The sequence below is a fragment of the Stegodyphus dumicola genome, chromosome 11, assembly GCF_044657685.1.
Source record: "Stegodyphus dumicola isolate Sdum_Otavi_A_Nest chromosome 11, ASM4465768v1".
NCBI classification, from domain to species: Eukaryota; Metazoa; Arthropoda; class Arachnida; order Araneae; family Eresidae; genus Stegodyphus; species Stegodyphus dumicola.
This window is the reverse complement of record NC_140778.1, coordinates 87,090,125-87,110,156: the sequence shown is the minus strand read 5'-3', so window position 1 is coordinate 87,110,156 and position 20,032 is coordinate 87,090,125. Positions and strand designations below refer to the sequence as shown.

At 33.7% G+C, this 20,032-nt stretch overlaps 1 protein-coding gene across 2 annotated transcripts in view; it reads right to left on the bottom strand.

Moving 5' to 3' along the window:
* peng (Pumilio and CPL domain-containing protein penguin) overlaps positions 1 to 20,032 on the bottom strand; it is a 70,290-nt gene that overhangs the window by 17,764 nt on the left and 32,494 nt on the right. For both annotated transcript variants that reach the window (XM_085826960.1, XM_085826961.1), the window contains exons 8-11: positions 19,641 to 19,745; positions 19,446 to 19,549; positions 15,262 to 15,436; positions 10,182 to 10,316 (exon numbers count right to left, since the gene is read on the bottom strand). In XM_085826960.1, coding sequence (XP_085683086.1) covers positions 10,182 to 10,316; positions 15,262 to 15,436; positions 19,446 to 19,549; positions 19,641 to 19,745 — 519 coding nt within the window. The remainder of the gene's footprint in view (positions 1 to 10,181; positions 10,317 to 15,261; positions 15,437 to 19,445; positions 19,550 to 19,640; positions 19,746 to 20,032) is intronic.

Below are 20,032 nucleotides of genomic sequence, written 5' to 3'. Positions count from 1 at the left end.
TTCCTGAACTGCAAAAGTTAACAAGGGCGTATGTCCAGTCCTGCCCAACATGTCAAGCCGTTAATTATATTAATTTCCGCCCGGCCGGGTTTCTAAATAGTATTAAATCCGAATTTCCAAATGAAATAATCGGCATCGATTTATTGGGCCCTTTCCCAAAAAGTCAGTTAAACAAAAGTCGCTATCTCCTTGTTATAGTTGATCATTTTAGTAAATGGACCGAAATTGTTCCCTTAAAACGAGCCTCCGCGAAATTAGTTACCGATTCTATTTTAAATAAATATATTTTAAAATACGGGGCGCCCCTAAAAGTTATATCGGATAATGGTCCTCAATTTGTAAGTAATATATTTGAAGACATGTGCCAAAAACTGGGCATACGTCATTTAAAAATGGTCCCGTATCGGCCGCAATCAAATATAGCGGAACGGGTCAACAGAAATATAGTGAAAATTATCCGTAGTTATGTTAAAAATTTTCATAAAAGCTGGGATAACTATGTCAATGAATTTGCTTTCGCCCTTAGGACCGCAAAACATGATACAACGGGCAAAACTCCTGCTGAGTTATTTCTAGGCAGAAAGGTTATAACACCGTTAGATAAACTATTTTATGTGCAACAAAGAGCTCCAGAATTTAAAATGGGTGATATAGAAAAACTAATAAAAGAAGCAAAAAAGAATACGGAAGTAGCACAAAGAAAACAAAAATTGTATTATGACTTGAAACGACGGGGAGTAACTTATAAAGTAGGGGATGAAGTACTAAAAATTAAGCATTCACTTTCTTCAGCACCAGAAGATAAAACTGCCAAATTTTTTCCACGCTTTGAAGGACCATATGTTATAGAAAAAATAACTCACGCTGTTGTAGTGTTAAAAGCCAGAAATGGTGAAACCTGTTCCGCAAACATTGACCAGATAAAACCATTCTATGACCGTAATAAAATGCAAATCTTTTCAGATCTTTTGCAGGATCCGGTACGGCAGACACCGCAGGTACAAGTTCCAGAGGTGGGAAAACGACAAGTACAAGGGCAAGCCAATGAGAGACAGAAGCAAGTGAAAAGAAAATTGCCCCGCGGAAAAATTGAAGGTACAAAGAAAAAGAAGCCGTTCCACCGTCCAAAAAACAGAGTTCACGAACATCCCCAGAATGAAGAAGGGAGAAGGACGACGTATGTGGAAAAGACCGGGAGAAAGGACGGCAACTATAACCCGGCTGTGAAACGGAAGATTGACTCATCTGACAGAACTCTCCGCAGCAAAAGTCGCCGAACTGCGGAAGGGCCATCAGCGGCGGAGGAAAAAGTACAAGAAAAATTTGAACGGCCAACAACGAGGTCCAAGCAGGATCACGACAGAAGTTTCCCGGTTCCACCAAGACCAGCTGCCTTCAAACGGCCAAGACCACAAGCAGAGGACAGAAGGAAGATGTTCAAGGGTGGCCGTAGTGGTGAAAAACGGAAGCTTCCAGAGGAAAGCACTGAAGGGCGAGCCCGTACAAGAAGGAGGATCAACCAAGCTACGGTCTGCAGCACCTTTAAAGACTGGGCCCAGAAAAGGATGTCTGAATATTACAAAGATAAGTAAAATTTTATGTTACTTTACAAACTTAAGTTAATCTTTCATTCTTACTGCAAGTGGCAGATTTCAAGAAGTTTTACCTCATGCGAGGTCTACCTTTATCGCCAAAAGGGCGAGAAATGAGTTGTGACCGATTTTCTTATTATGTTTTTCAATTACTTGCGCGTAAAACTAAAGTTGATGTATAATAGCGTTGTATAAAGACTTAAATATTGTAAAAAGTTATTGTATAAATTTTATTTAAAACATTCTAACAAGAAAGAAGTTTTAGTCTGAAAGACTTTTTGAAATGTAGTATTATTTCAATGTAGAAAGAATTGGCACTTGCTTTGAAAAGAATAGAAGTTAACAATGTACTACTAATGTATGTTTTCAAATGTGTAAAATTAACGGCATCTTGATATGTTCTTGTATACATGTGAACTGTTATTTTGAATGTTTAGAAATAACGTGATATGGTAAAAGTGAAAGTAATGTTAAAAAATTTGTTATTCGTGTGACTGTAAAGATTAAATCATGGTGAATATGTGTTAAAGGTTGAATGATGTAGTTAGGCTCTCTGACGCTACACTTTAGAGTTAGCCACTTTCAGAATAGTACCTCAGGGTCTAGAGTTGAAATTAGGGTGTGTTAAGAGGTCTCGTATGTTGAATTTTAACACATTAGTGTTTTGATTGTAGGAGGAAGTGTTGAACACATAGACAGAAACACATTCGTGTTTGGTGTTTTTACAACACATGTCAGAGAGCACGGGGAGAGATAATTAAAATAGTCATGAATGAAATAAGAATGTTAAGAAAAGTATATTCTATATGTTATTTGCAATGTCATTCTGTAACATTTCATTAAACTAGTTTTCCTTCCAGATCTCTGGAAGGAACCAGAATTGAATAAAGCTCCTGTTTTGATGCAGTACAGATGAAAAAAGAAAAAAGATTGTTGTATATTCCGGGAGCTGCTATTGTAACAAATTTCTTTCTTTTAAAATTTTCTAGTTTCTAGCTAAGTTATGATTGTAAAAGTTTGGCCTCGCGTTAGTTTCTAGAGCTAAAAGTTTTCAACAAGGTCGTTTTAGACCTCAGTTTCAAACTAATTAACTCTGGCGGGAAGTATGTAAGGATCTTAAGTTTTACTAACGTTTATTTTATTTTAAATCTTTACTATCACTTCTTATTTTCTACTTCCGGCCAGAATTATAAGCGTGAAGGAGTTTATGCAAAATTGTCTGGCAAACGCCAAGTATTTAAGTGTGGCCTTTTTGCCAAGCAGAGAGAGGAAGCCGTGAGTTCGAAGCAGGCCGCTTACCTTAGAAGTTACGCAGTTGCTACTTTGCCTTCCAGGCCAGAGGTTTTAATCCTCTTGATAAATTAAACGTATTGTAGTGTTCACAGTCTCTGTGCTACATACGCTTTCTGTTATTATAAGGCCAATCTTATTCTAAAGTTAAATTAGAGTTTAGTTTTATTTTGATATCTTTTAAGTTAGACCCCGAGTGGAGGGTCATTGTATTCCGAAGTACGGAAGTCATTGTATATAAAGAAAAAAAAATAAAGGGTTTTGTATACCCTTCGTCTGTATCCTGTCTACTTACTACAATTAGTGAACATGGCTTTAGTAAGCTCTCTGTTCTAGTCAGGTCATTGTATGTTTCCGAAGAAGGTTAGAAGAAACATTGAACCTGATAACACGAATATGAGCAATTTCAGTTAGAAAGTCCTCTATAAAGGCATTCTTTCCCTCTAGGCAGATAGCCCTCACATCCTTTACCATATTCAAATAACCCAAATCAAACTATTCCATATTTTTAATGAAATATTCATTCTGTATTCATCAATAATATATAATATTACACATGACAAATAATTTGAGAAGTTTCTTGCTAAAAATAAATTAAACACCCTAACTTCATTAAATGCTTCATAAAATGAGAAAATAATTTTTTTTTAAGATGATGATAGAGAATAAATGCCATTGAATGTGATCGCAATTAATGTTATCATTCGGACATTGTTACTGAATGGCCAAAGTCCTGCTGTTTGCATTTTCCCCATGTGTAACGTGTATACGAGCCAGTTTCCCTTAGAAAGTCCTCCACGAAGGCATCCCTCCCCTTAGGCAGATAGCGCTAGTGTGCTTTGCCGTACTCTCAATACTTTTTCCTGCTGTTTGTATAAGAAAGCACAGAACATAGATCGCTCATTATGATCAACAATTTGATTAGTATTATCAAAAGATTATAGAAATTTTTTTAAAACTGAGTTTAATTACTAAATAAGGTAAAACTTGATTACAAAATCTATTCAGTGATCAAAACGTACCCCCAAATAAGGGATTACGTCACCAAACAGCTTGTTTAGCATTTTAGTCAATCATTTAAAATTAGGCCAAAAAAAAGCAAATTAAATTTGGCATAGTTTAGTGTACTTTAAATAATAATAGATTTTGAGAATGACTAAAAACTGGTCTCTCTTTTTCAGGAGGAAAGGGGGAATACTCTGAAAGCATCTATATCAAACTAAGATCGCTTTTTTGCCTAATTTAAAATTTTGAATTTGCATGCTCTCTCTTCCTGTGAATGAGGGATACCCTCCAATGCAAAAGTATTAAGTATACTTAAGTCCAAGTATTAAGATTATGGATAAAGCATTGGTCAAATTATTTCCAGAAACGTTTTGAACACTTCATAAATGAACTTTTGCATTGAAGATATTATGAAAAGCTCATAGACAAATTTTTGCAATTTTCTACTTAAAATTTTGTGAATGTACTTATTTATATGTTCGAAAGTTTTCATATTATATCAGTTAAATTCCACTGCTATTTTAAAGGGTATTTTTTATAATCATTTAATGTCACCATTTGGTTAGTGTTATCAAAATAGTCACAGGCAAACATGATTACATTAGACAATTTACTGTAAAACTAAATTTCAAACAACAAAAATGCATAATAAATATATCTATATATTTCTTAAAAATTTTACCAACATTTCCACAGCATTCCTTAAAAACTAAGCTTGCAACGCAATTAAGTAAATAACCCATATTTATGCATCAAAGAATGAAATTACTATAAAACTATAATCTACTGTGATACTTAATTTATACGTGATACAAAAATTTACAAGCAGAATACAAGAAACTGGCTTTTGTTATAAAATTTAAAGTTTTACATGTTAAAAAAAGTCACAGTTCTTTGAATGATGAATGGTATGAAAGCATGTTAAAAGTTCTAAAATATAAATTACTGAAATTTGTATGTTTATCTGTAACTGTTGCTACCATTCCTAATTTTTAATCAAATTTTCAGTTATTGAAAATTACGTATTATCTGCATTTAACAAACTGAACAAGATAACAAACTAAAAACTTTAAATAAATTTTTCTCTGTTTTATTATTTTTCACTGCTTTAAATTATGTAAATTCTTCTCATAACTCATAACTAATGGATTTTTTGGTAATAACAGGCATTACAAAAACAATAGATATATTGGTATGGATTATCCACAAATCATTGGCAACTAATGTTTTGCCAACTTTAGATGCAAAAAATAGCAGCCATTTTAAAAATGGTTGCACACTGAAAACAGCATAAACGAGCAACAAATAAATGAAATTAAAAATGAAAGATATATTCATAATAAAAAAATGTGAAAAACTATAAAAAAACATCTATAATAAAACACTGAATATTACATAAACTAATAACAAAATAATTAAATTAAAAGGAAACAAAACATCCCACTCCTCCCTCAGTAACATAGCAAGTTGCCTACTAATTGTTTTCAAGATTGGGCAGATAATCAATGAGTACTGATTTATTGATTAAATTATTAAAAAATAATTTAATCAATAACTATTAAAAAATTTAATTTTACCATTAAATTTTTAATAGTAAAATTCTAAAAAACAAAAATCACTAACAATTAAATAAAAAAATCAGAATAAAATGGGTTTTCAGATTAGAGTAAAAGTGAGACATAAAGCATTTGAAGATACAGTCAAAAGTCGTTAATCCGGACTCGTCGGGACTTCGGCGATTCCGGATTATAGATGATCAGTTTAAATATGGTCAGAGGGCATGCTGAAATTAAAAAAAGGCTTAATATTTATTTGTTTACTTTATTAAACATTTCTTTCAATGTAAGTTGTTTCGTTTTATGTGATAATACTTTCTCTTTAATTCTATAAACAGACATAATTTCTTGTTCAGTTACAAAGTTCCGCTGTTCAAGTCCTATAATTGCTGTGTCGAGAATACCAACTAATTTGTCAATCGAAATTTCTTCATTTTCAATAACCTCTGTGTCACTTTCTTCACTATCAGAAGTGAATTATAATGACGAGGAATTTGATTTAAATCATATCAAAGATGGAGTACATCGAGATGAAATACTACATTTCGTAAGGAATTATAAGCCAAATAAAATAAAAACATCTGCCCTGAAGATAAAGATAGTGCTGACAGATCAACTTCCAATTCATTGCGCGCCGCAGCGTTTCTCCCCCTCCAAGCAAATTTAATAAAAAATAGGTTATGGATAAAACCAACTCTCTAAAGATTTTTGAGTAGTTAACATAAAATTACAAACGTAATTTTTTTAAACACTTATATTTTACTCTTACAACAATTACATATATCTTAATAAAGATTAACATAGTTATTAAAAAACCCTTTTATTTGTAAAAATATTCATAAACTACCGAAAGCAGATTCCTATGAAATTTTGTAGTTTAAAGTAACAAATAATTATAATTTATTGTGTTGGTTTTAAAATGATATTACAAGGTTTTACATTAAAAGATATAAAGCACCCATAACATTACAAAAGATTTGTATCTCTAATATGAAATTTTGCCAGATAATTTAGCTAATTTATATATATTTCCTTCATTTTAACTACTGTTCTAAATTCATTTGCTTCAGCAAACAAATGAATGTTATTACTAATCTCCATCACCTTCTATAGTATTAGCTTTCATCTTCAGCTTTTATTTTTATTATTAAAAACTTTTATTTTTCTAAAAATCTGTATGTGTCTAGAATTTGCTAATCTTACTTACAAAATGATATAATGTGCACTCAGATATCTATGATGAAGCTTCTTTAATATCTTTATCAGCAGAGGAATTCCTTTCCCTATAGATGCCTGTCCATATGACATGAACAGAATCACTTTTGCAATTTTCCATACATTCAAAGAGCAAAAATCAAAACAAAAAAGAAGAGAAAATGAAGGAAATGGAATTGTTTCAAGAGAAAAATGTTTGGGATTAAAACTAGAAAAGATATATTCTTATTATTACTGCTCGTGTAATTTAAATGCAGCTTACAACCCCCTTGTTAATGAACCATGCCAAAGTGGTAATCCTCCTTGGAGCTCTTTGGAAACCATCAGCATGTGGCCAGCAATCCTAAGTCTGCCCACCATGAAAACATCTTTGCATAAGATTGCTATTTTGTCACACACCATTAGCACAAAAGCTCTTGGCATCGTTTAAATAACAGGAACTGTACTAACAAAGTAGTACCATAGGAAATTTAGGTAAGTTTTTTTATTATGTTTTCAAAAAAATTCTCCAAACAATATTAGAAACCCTACATCACATTCTAACTGTAATTCATATCTATTTCTTTAACAGTTGCAACCGTTTTTGTTCTCGCACTTGAGCATTTCTTAGCAATTTTGTTATTGGGAAATATTATTCTAAATAAAGCTGCAGCATAATTTGATGTATTCAGAGGCAGGTTGTGCTTCAGTAAAAAGACTGAGAACAGCATTCTGCATTAATAACATTTTGGTCCTTTGTTCCCACATAAAATTTTAATTCTTCCCCACCCCCAAGAGAACTCACTTTTTTCTTGTATTTTTGTGTACATACATGTTTAAGAACATGGGCCTTTCCACCGTACGGAATTGAGAAACTGTAATGACAAATAGGACACATTACATTCCCTTGAAGACATAATAAAAGAAATGTAACAAATAATAGAAGAAACTTCAGTGTTTTTTATATGTAATGTAGAGGAAAATAAGCACTTTTATATGGCCCAAATCACTTTTTTGTATGCAAATAATGAAGTAGTCAAGCTTCATCGGCCTTTCCATCATACAAAATTGAAAAACTGCAATGACAAACAGAATATTGATTTATTTTAGCCCAGAACTGCAAACACACAAAATCTGCAGCAATTTTGTGTCGAATATCTACGTCATGAGAACTAATTTCATCAAAAGAGAATATTTTGAACCCTCTATTTTATTTTATATGCTTGACACATTTGTTCTTTAATGCTCTTTCTGTGGTTTACTGGGTTTTATGAACATTCAGTGAGATTATGTAATGACTTTTAATTGCAAACACACAAAACTGCAAAAATCTGACTTAATAGGGAGAGTTTACTACTTGGCAATACACTTTAAACATTAATAGTTACTCGCCACAAATTTCTCATGAGAAGTTTTAAATATTAGAGAAAGTTGGGAGAACTATGCTATAAATTGGGCTGGTGGGAGTATGATTGGAAACCACCAACACGGGGAGAGTTGGCATCGGGTATTATCATTGAACGTGTTTTGTCAAAAAGGCAGCACAGGCTGGAACTCAGAATTTCGAAATAAGAAGGGAAATAAAAAATAAAAATCTCTCTCACCAGAACTACAGTACTCTTTTCCTCGGCTTACTCAGAATTTCGAAATAAGAAGGGAAATAAAAAATAAAAATCTCTTTCACAAGAACTACAGTACTCTTTTCCTCGGCTTAATGTCCACAGTCTGAATGATAATTGTGGGAAGATTGTTAAGGGAGTAATGACCAGATGCAAGCAAGTCCAGATCATTTGACTTTTTCTATGAATATTTTAAAACTTTTGATCTACAATAAGATTAACAGTCTAGAAACAAAGAACTGTCACAAGTGCCATCAGAGTGCTACTGTCAAAAAGTGTTTTTCAAAATTGTAGCTTTAGCTAGATTTTTATAACTTGTAAAATGACAAGGGACCTTTCTAATAGATTCTGCAAAATTTTATTAATGCTTTACTTATGGGATATTTTACTACTGCCACAACAGTTTTATAGGAACACAAATACATACATCCATTCTTTATAACAGTGTTCATAGTATCGCACTAATAATCAGCAGTTATACTTCAAACTACTAAGAACATTAAACACAATGCAATGCAAAGTGCATCTAAAGAAAAAGCTAACTTGGATATCTAAGTTCACGCGGAACTAAAAAACTCGCAACAACACTAACCAAGCAACCAAGAGCAGATGCTCTCTCTTAGACCTTAAATTATTTTCACTCGGTAGGAAGATATTTCTAGTACTTTCTGCTTCTCGAAATCACTGGAAAGCAATAAGAGTGTGGATTATGGTTACAGCTAACATAGTGGTCAATTACATTCATTCAATTTTATTGCATATCACCGTGATAGAGGGGCAGGACCAAAATGTCACCATATTTGGGGGACTTTGCCAATTTCTCGCCAAATTCGGGGATAAAATTATTCACCAAAACCAATATCAGCTTGACGAGATCTCGCCAAATTACTTAGATACCCATTCACTCAATGTTAAATGCACAATAAAGTTTTTTACATAAGTTTTTACATTTATGAATAATGATATAGAGTTTACATTAGAGAATGTGTACAAAGAAACATATAAAACATGTATACAATTATTACAGTAATACAATTTTGAGATGTGTAGAGATACAGTTGAAAAAATAAACAGATAAATGTAGTTAAAAATGTAAGAATGTAGACATCAAAAGAAAATTTTTAAATATATAAAATTAAAAATAAACCAATGAAATCAGGATGAAATTTAGAATTTTGACAAATATTGCCTAGAATTAGTTATAAATAGTCAGTAAAGTTTTTACATAGTCAAAGAGAATTAGAAAAAGTCTAAATATATATAATAATGAAATAGTCTTTAGTTCTTTAAAAAGAAGTCCAAAAGTTCACAAGTTCGTATGAAGTTTATATGAGCGAAAGTCAATGTAGAAATGTGAATTTGAAGGTAACTCTATACATATTTTCAATACATGCGACGGAGGGCGTGGGCACCATGCCTCTACCATTGAGGTTAATTGGTATAGCGCCACGTCCACCTATATCTAGAGTTTGGCCAGAGCGTGGTGACACAAACGCCTCACACAGAGTGCCCAACCCAGTGCCGGATTCATCCGGAGGGCAGACCCACGGACCAAAGCACGCTCTCCGGGAATTCACTCTCACCCAAATATTTTCAATACAGAAAGCTCTTATTTTTTTTTTTTTCAATTAATCTTATGTGCAAGTCTTTACTTCCCATGAATTTGCTTTTGATCAGAAAGAAAACTTGGCCAACCAGTGGTTGAGTGATAAAAATCACAGAACACTGGCAATTCGACCTCGGCTCAGTTTCAGGTGAACAGACTTCCACAAAAGCAACCCTCATCTCAGGCATATGCTTTATCATAATTAAATATAAAACCAAACCAGAAAGATAATTTTCAACTCTCAACAAAAGCAACCATAAAAAGTAAAATACATTTATTTTACTAAAACAATCCATAAAATGGAAACTTCCACACTTACTTTAATGATGTGCTTCATCAAAACTTTGGTATCATCCATGCAATCAAATAAAGCTAAAAGTACCATATGGCCACATTCTTCCATGGCGATTTTTGCCACAAATGTCTTCATACTTCTTATAATCAGTTTACGATCCTAGAAGAAATGGGAAAGCTAATATAGCTAGTGCATGTATATATAATATTAGAAAAAATAATCTGGTGAACATAGTAAATTTATCTAGTAACATAATAAAGATTTCAAAAATTCAGACTTCCCAGAGAAATATTTATTACAAAATAATACATTTTTACACTCTGAGAGTAAAAAATCAAACTTAACAGGGAGAGTTTACTATCATTCTATCATATCTGACAGTACATTAAAAATGTTAATACAGTCAAAAGTCGTTAATTCAGACACCCATTATCCGGACCTCAAAGCTACAAACTTTCTGCACATGCGTAAGACCTTTATGGCTGCGCATATGCATGTGCGCAAGCGCATAATACGTTTACACATGCGCATTTAATGTATAACAGACAGTATAAGCTAAAATTATCTAATTATCTATTTCAGTTAATGTTGCAGATTGCGTTGTTCCTTAATCTTCTAATTGGATCCAGCTTATTACTTTTTGCAGACTGTTAGAGCAATTTTATAAAAGTAAGCTTGAACTTTCGATTATGTCAAATAGAATTTCCGTTGCTGGAGCTCCCAAAGGATCTACAAAGCGAAAGTATGTTTCGATGTCCATCAAACAAAAAGTAGAATTGCTGCAAAAAATGGATAAAGGCATGAAGAAAGTGACAGAGAGGTTAGTGAATTTTGATAACCTTTAGATAATAATTGTTCTTTATTTCATAAATTACGGTTTCATATTTTTAATTTTATAATTTCTGCATGCCATCTTACCAGATTTAAACTGATGATCTATAATCCGGAAAAATCGATAATCCGGAATCGCCGAAGTCCCGACAAGTCCGGATTAATGACTTTTAACGGTAGTAACCATATAACATATATAAAAAATCAGTGTATGTTTATGTATATAGCAATGCTTTGCATAATAAGCAAAATTTAATCTATGATAACACTAATTGTGTGGAATATTGCATCCAACAGTTTACTATGGGAACAATCTTAAACTGGCCCACCAGCAGCCGAGTGGTAAAGTCACTGAATACCAGTAGTTCAGTCTGAGGTTCGAATCCTGCGAACGGGCTGGCTGCATGGGTGTTTCTGTGGTTTTCCCCATGTGTAACGTGTATACAAGCCATTTTTCCTTAGAAAGTCCTCCACGAAGGCATCACTCCCCTTAGGCAGATAGCCTAGTCTGCTTTGCCATAATTAAATAAACCAAAACAATCTTAAACCATTCTCAAACAGGTTCATAATTATAAAACACTGTAAAACGTTTCAAAGTATATTTAAAATAATATCAGTACTAAGAATTACTAATTTATTAGCCATAATAAATATTTACATACACTATACAGTGTATATACCACTACACTATACAGTGTATATTACATACACTATACAGTGTATGTAAATATGATATGTGATTCGCTTAAGTGTGGACAAACTTCATAGAGGGGTAGGTTACTTAGAGACAGTTCAGAAATATAAAGCAATATAGGGATGGAAATGCATTTGTAGCATGCTAAAGGGTATTGCTATGGAAGAGATAAAACCTCTGCATGCAAAATTCAGCATTCAGCAATCAACCACAGAGGAAATAGGAGATTTCAACAAATCTGAATTAGCAGATATGCATCTAACATATAGAGCAACTGAATATTAGGCAAGACACTGTATTATAGTGGTATGCGAATATTAGTACAATGAGCTATACCTGAATAGGCAGATTCTGAATCACTAGGTGTTTGCATGATTATACACTCACGTTTGTGAAAATTGCAACACCAAGAAGGAATCATCATAATTGAATGCAATTTAATACACAGTTGAGTGGTAGTGGTACAAATAAATGATTAAATGTTCAAAGCAAACAAACAAGAACAAGAGATCAGAATCAGTATTTTGTGTGGCCACCACGCGCCGCAATAAGTGCTGCTACACGACGTGGCATGGAGTCAAACAAAGTTTGAATGTCTGACTGAGGAAGAGCATTCCATATCGTTTGTACGCGTACCCAAAGTTCGTCTGCAGACGCAACAGGACGAGGATCACGAGCAAGACGCCGACCAATGACATCCCACACATGTTCAATTGGCGACATATCCGGGGAACACGCAGGCCAAGGAAGAAGCTGTACCTGCTGCGCTGCAAAGAAGGATTTAACAATCCGAGCAGTATGAGGGCGGGCATTGTCCTGTTGAAATACAGCGCCTGGCAAGCTTTGAAGGAAGGGAACAGCTTCGGGCTGTAGAACTTCACGGATATACCGGTTGCTGTTCAGATTGCCCACAATTCGTAGCAATTGAGATCATCTATGATATGCTATGGCGCCCCAGACCATAACTCCGGGTGTTCGTCCACTGTGGTGTTCGATAATGCACTCCGGAAGGTGGCGTTCACCGGCATAGCGTCTGACACGAATGCGGCCATCATGGTACCACAAATTAAAGCGGGATTAGTCAGAAAACACGACATGCTGCCAATCAGCACGCCAGTCTCTATGCTGATTGGCCCATTGTAGCCGCAGGCGGTGATGGTCGTGCGTTAGGGGGATCCTGTATAAAGGAGTCCGTACGCGCAGTCCACACTGCAGCAGACGTCTACGAATTGATGAAGCACACAATGAAACACCTGTAGCTATTGACCACAGTGCTGCCAATTGTCTAGAGGAAGCTGTACGGTCCATCCGCGCCATGCGGACCAGGTGTCTATCATCGCGAGCTGACGTCACATTTCGGGGTCCACTCCCGGATTTCCGAGTTGTCCGACACTCGTCCGTCCACTGCTTCCAAACGCGCATCACTGTGCTGCTGTTACGCTGCACACGAGAGGCTACTGCACGATACGACAATCCAGCTTCACGAAGGCCGATGATTCTCCCTCGTTCAAACTCTGTAAGTTGTTCAAATCTCGCTCTCTTTCGTCGACGAGGCATAAGTACAGATTGAGTTAACATTTACCACTAGCAGATAACCACCGATAACCATACACGCCTCGCTACAGCCGTCTATTTATTCGGATCCATCAGCCGTTCAGAGGGCGCTGCTCAGCATACGCATGCGCTACGGATTTGCAATTCTAATCATTTGCATATCATGCGCTACTTTGCATTTCCTGAAAATTTCAGCTCACTCGCGTAAGTCCTTCATGGTGTTGCAATTTTCACAAACGTGAGTGTATTAAAGATCCTGTAATGCAGGATCTTTTGGAACAAATCAACGGAATCAAGAACAAATTGCACAGAAACTTGAAGTATTAGAGATAGTACTCCGTTATGCAGAAAGAAATCCACATGTCAGCACATGAGTGATCGCCACAAACCCTGCTGTTTCCTAAACCACTGCCTTTAGAATCCTGCACTCGAACCAATTGTATCTATATATGGCAACTGCCTCTAGCTGATTATGCATTGTGAATGTTCAAGCAGAAGTGTGTGACAGAACTCCACTTTTCGTCTAATATCCGGTTCATCAGCGAGGCATACTTCAGCAAAGAAGGTTGCTACAACATACATGTATGGGCAGTGAATAACCCCAAGGGTATTCAAGCACGTGCATCACAAAACCAGTTTTTCACAAATGCTTGAAGCAGACATTGGTGGTTACCACCTAATGGCCCACATATTTCATGCCTGTTTGTCTGGAGAGACAGTGTAAGTCTTGTGGGAAGTATTGCTCACATTGTAAGATGAGCAAAGCATCCAGGAACTGCAGCACAACAATATGTGCTTTCAGAATAATGGGATATCAGCCTTATTCTTTCCATTTGCCAACATGTGAATTCAACATTTGGCTAAAGGTGAATTGGTTGTGGTGGTCCTATTCATTTATCTGTCCTGCCTATATTTTTTTTCTTTGGGTTACCTGCAAAGCCTGATTTATGAAACACTCAAGGCCGGTGAGAAGTAACTTTTCACGTAGCTAGCATGATCTCAATATATTCCAAAACATCCGTGATTCTAAGCCGCGCGGATGTTATGCTCGAATTGTAGCTGGCAGCTGTAATTTCGAATACACACTGTGACCTTTCAATATCACAATAATTTGCTGATTAGAATATTATTATTCTCATCACTCTCTCTTTCATCTCTTGTGTTTTCTTCTGTGCACACTGGCACATAAAGACTGGGTTTCCACTCCTATACTGCTATGTAATCAACTCTGAATAACCTATCCCCCCTTGAAGTTTGCACATGCTTAAGAGAATCACCTCCCATTCTCAGAGTTTTTTTTAGCTTAGTTTATATCTTCCCAGACTTTAACTAAAAGCTGCAAATCTCAGCTGTCATTCATCTTACTGCGCATCTGCTTTAATTTTCTTGAATGGTCCATGTTTTATTTAAAATGGTCTCTCTTTTCTTTAAAATAATTCTGAATAGGATGGAGACCATGGTGGGGCAGATAAGCCATTATGTTCATCTCATCTTATTAGGATGCCTTTTCTTGGCTGGACCTGGACCTTTTGCCTCTGTTAATTGAGTAAATTTTCATTTTAAGAAACACAGAATCAATCTAAAGAAATTTCCATCCGGACTTCCTGAACAAGAAGGTTTGCAGTTCTTCAGTAGTAATAAAATATTATAATCTTTATTTTCCTGCTCCTTTGCTCAAAATTTTCTTTGCATATGAAGAGACTACATTTTACTTTCATATTGTTAAAACAAAAAATAAACCAAATTTAGCTCTATACATAAGCGTAAGTAATTCATGGGTGATTTATAATGCAGGCCACATGAAGCTATATCAGCAACAGAAATACTGTGTTTGTAATAGGTACATTTTTCACAATTAAATTTCTATATATGTTAAAGATTTATGAATAACATAAATTAAAATTTAAAAAAATGATAAAAATGACTTCCTACATCAACTTTATCACAAGAAAGGTTATTAAATAAAAATAAGAGTTAATTAAATGCACCAGTTGCTCATATTTTTCATTTCCATATTATACGTACCTTTTGAGTCCCATGCCATACACAATGCATAGCTACTCTAGAACCATCTCTTGTATGCAGTATTTCTGCAACAGCATCTCGAAGAGATTCAATCAGTTCTGCTCTAGACTCTGGATCACAGTTCGTTATGAACTGTAGCAAAACATGGTGCACAATACTGTGCTTGATAACAGACCTGAAATTCGACAAACGAGTTTGACTTAGTTAAAAAAATCTGATGCGGATACCACTTGACTTCCTTGTATGGACTATTAAATTATAAGTATTTTTGCTGCATTTCATTTAAACTTATTGAATTCTACTTCGTTGATAATGCATAAACCACAATAGAATAAATGTTTTAAAAACTCACTATATTTATTTACCATAGTGACACTGCAGCTAGGTTCACTGAACAGCATTACGTCTAACTCATTTTATAACTCAGAATGCATAAAAATTATATTGTCTGAAGAATTATCTAATCGTTGCCACATGTTCTATTCAAATACTATAATAAATATAAAATGATGCACAAAAGAAATTAAACAAATAAAAAAGAAAAAGTTTTTTCAGAGACGATTCAGTGCCGCTTACCTAATGTGCATGCACTATGCGTAAACATTCTAATCTGTCCAATACAGACTGACGACAGCATTTGCTGCTAATACGAAACACTTATTTCCTAGAAATTCATTAGAGATATATTTCTCATTCAATCAATTCAGTTCTCACTTGGCAACAAGGCAAAAATTCATAAAAATTCAAAATATCTTCATTAAAAATTGAAAAATGTAGAAAAATATAAAACACCTAACACAGTTAAAATGATTAAAAAACAATTTTTACAATTAAAATTAGAGTTTCTACGCAAAAGCAAACAATTCAGCCAGCAGGCAAGAAGGCAGATTTTTCAGTATGCAAAACAGAAAGTTTACTTTTGGTCCCACTCGAAAAAAGACACTGAAGGGGAAGAAATTGACTTGATTCACTATTCTGCTAAGTTTCAAATGTAAACAAATATAGCTGCTATGGTTTAAAAAAAAAAGAAAAAGGGCTTAGTCACACTTAAACAACTTTTAAATTGTTGATAATTCCATAAATATTGCATGCAGATCAACTGCATGGAATAGTTAAGGCATAAAAAATAAGGTATAAAAAACTTAACCGGTAAGAATAACATAATTCAATCATTTTTTAAAGCAAAAAATGCAAAATTTACCAACATATAAGGGAAAAAAAAATGATCTCACAGAGTAACAAAGTGGGCATATATATTTTTATTTACATACTTTTGGTGTAGCCAGTTACAACCAAAAAGGGAGGTGCACAACTACATGTTATAGCAGTCCTATACACAAAACTATCAATGTTCTGAGGCTACTTGTTTTTGAAGTATGCGGAATGCATGGATTTATTAAAAAATCTTCTGAATCCATTTTAAATCAATTTTATAATTCCTTTGGGGGGGAAAAAAGTCCTGTACAGATGTCATGCAAAAACATTGTTAAATTGCATTCAATAGCAAACGTGTTTTACAAAGATTTTAAATAAAAGTTTGTAATTTATGTTTATATTAACCAATTGAATAGCATTAGGTTTTATTTTATATATATGTAATAAAATTCAGTAATAAAATTTTGAAGAAATTTGAAATGATTTAATGACCACATAGACAGCTTATATTCTTTAAACTGCGTTTTCTCACTTTGCATTTTTTTGATAAATACTTTTATTTAAAGTCCTAAAACTTATATAGATATGGCCTAGATGATTTAATATCTTTACGACTTAATTAAAATTATATACTTTAAAAAAACAAGAATGGGTTTTGCAAAATACTGAAAGAGAAAGAAAAAAAAAAAAAAAGATTTGAAGTGGAAATGTGATTGAGATCATATTTGTTTCAAAGTTTTTTTGCATCAAAATGTGTTTTATTTTTTCTCCGAAACTAATTCATTAATTGCAAAATCGATCCTATAAGCTATTAAGAACTTTCTAATTAATGCAATAAGAAAATATGGGGCAAAATCTTTGAAAATTGTAGAAGAATGACATTTTAATTGTTAAACTTTTCTTCCAAATATTTAAATTTAAAAAAAAAAAAAAATGGCAAAAAATTTTTTCTCAGCATAAAATTAATTTGTCTTACAAAACCATTTATTAACATTCATAAAAGTAGATGAAAGTTCTTAAATTAAAAAATCATTCAAAAGATACCGAGTCCCCTTGTCGAGTTGAAGCCCATATAAGTGACTAGTTTTAATTTGAACGGGATTTCTGGAATACCTAGCATCAAATAACCTTGTCGGTACTTGTTTACAAATTTTCGTATTTCATACGGTTCTATGTTTTTTTTTTTTTTTTTTTTTTGATGATATTGCATCCTCAGATACCTACCAATGCAATTGTTTCACTGACAGTCCAGAGAGCAGTCAGTTTGCACGTCAGCCATGTTGTTTGTTAAAATTAAGAGAACCGCGCAGTGCAGTATGAGAAATCTCCCCATTTACCCTGCTCCTGAGAGGTAGGAATGTTCTACCTCCAATTCGGAGAAGCAGTTAATGCTTGTCGCCATGTGAATGGGACACGATGGAAGAACCAGTTTTCGCTACTGGTCAAATCTGCTCTTGTGAACGGGGCTTAGGTTATTTTAAAGTTGGAGACGAGAAAAATGTGCAATGCCCTCACAGGGAGTCAAATATGGGACCTATCAAATATGCGTCAAGTGTGCTAACTGTTACACCAAGAAGGCATGTAGTTAATACTCGCCCCTTTTAATGGGCAACTGGGAATTAGGGAACCTATGTTGGCATGTATATAGTAATGGAGACTGTCACCAATAGCGCAATAAACAATGTAAATTGGAAACACTGCAAAATAAGTTAATTGTGTAACTCGCTTATTCTTTACTCTTACTTTTCTCACTCCTTCAGGAAAGGATACACTCTCTATTATATAACTCCCTTTTTGATATGTATTATGGAATACTAACGAATTTTAATCTATTTTCATATATCAATTTATAATTTCCGACTACTACTTCTTTTGGATTACACGTTTCAATTAGCTATCATCTTGCATGAAACTGCATTGGATACAAGGTAAGAGGAATCAATTTGCTCTCTGCTTTTATTAATTTGTTGTGAAATTTTGAGGCTAAAAAATTGTTTTACAACACCATGGTGAAGAATAATCATCCACCACCGTTTAGTTAGGCAGCCACTGTAGCGTCATTAACATTTTTGAAGTGAGAAACATGAAAAATGTGAACACCTTCGCCGGAACTTGAACCCGGACCTCTCAAATACGTGCCGAGTGTGCTAACCATTACACCTTGAAGGCATGCAGACAGAAGGGAGAAAATACCTTATATACTTCCCCTTTTAAAGGGCAACTGGGAAGCAGGGGACCCAATCGTCAAATCCTGGTGGTGAAGAATCATCATCCACTACCTTTTTCAGTTCCGGCACCACTGTAGAGTCATTAGGATTTTTTTTTTAAAACAGGAGATGAAAAAAAAAATTATCAATGCCCTCGCCAGGACTCGAACCTGGACCTCTCCTTTCAACATGCCTTTGTAGTGTAATGTAGCACACTCAATGCATATTCAAGAGCTCCAGATTCGAGTCCCGGTGAGAGCACTGATCTTTTTTTTCATTTCCTGTTTAAAAAAAAAAAAAAAAAAATTCTAATAACTCTACGTGCTGAACATGTAAGCACATATATCCGTGGTTAAACAACAACAGATAATGGTTTAAGGATAGAATTTTGGATTGATACTGCAACATGCTGCACGTACAGAAGTACTCACTGGCATCATAAAGTTGACATACCAGAATTATTCTGAACAGAAGAATAAAGGGGAAAATAAATTCAGATAAAGTATACCGATACTGTAAGTATACTTTCAATAACTGATATTTACACTAAGTTTAGAATGTTACTTAAGAACATTAGCAGAGACAAAAATTTTTTATTGTAAAAATATATTCTCAAGCTGCATATTAACATAAACAACATCCCATTCAAACACATTAGAACATCTAATAATATGATCAAGGATTGAAGAATCAGTCTTTGATCATATTATAACATATAATAACGTCATATTATAACATATAAAATGACAAAAGTTGATGGCTACTACTAAAGGATTGATCATTACAATTAGCTTTTCAAAAATAATCATTTAAAATACTTACTTATCTAGCACTTTCATGAGTTCATCTTTCATGTTTTGGATAACAGTAGATTTTTGTTCAGGATGTTTTTCAAATAATTCTTTTAGAGAATGAAATTCAGTTGTCTTACAAAAAAAAAAAAAAAAAAAAAAAAAAAGTATAATTATAAATTATTTCTGATATTTTTATACATCAAAGAGAGTAGCACATACATACCTTAAAATACCTATAACTGGGGCCATAGAATTCTTGTACAAATTCAAATCTTTGTGTGGCAGATGCACATTCACTGAAAGCACTTTCTAATACTACAGCTGCATCCTAAATATGAATATATGTTGAATTTATATATAGTTAAGGGAGTTAAGGGGCTATTGTTAATTTATTATTAGAAAGGTAGATATTTTATATTTTACACACACACTAAAAGGAGAGAAAAATATTTTTTTTAATTTTAAAAGTACAATACAAATGATTTTGGAAATTTGAATCACAAAAAGAAACATATGTATCAAGTTAATTTCACAGTTCAGCTGGTAATTAATAAAAATTGAAAATACTCTTTATTTATTGAAAATACTCTTTAAATCATTTAGTTTTTTAATTAA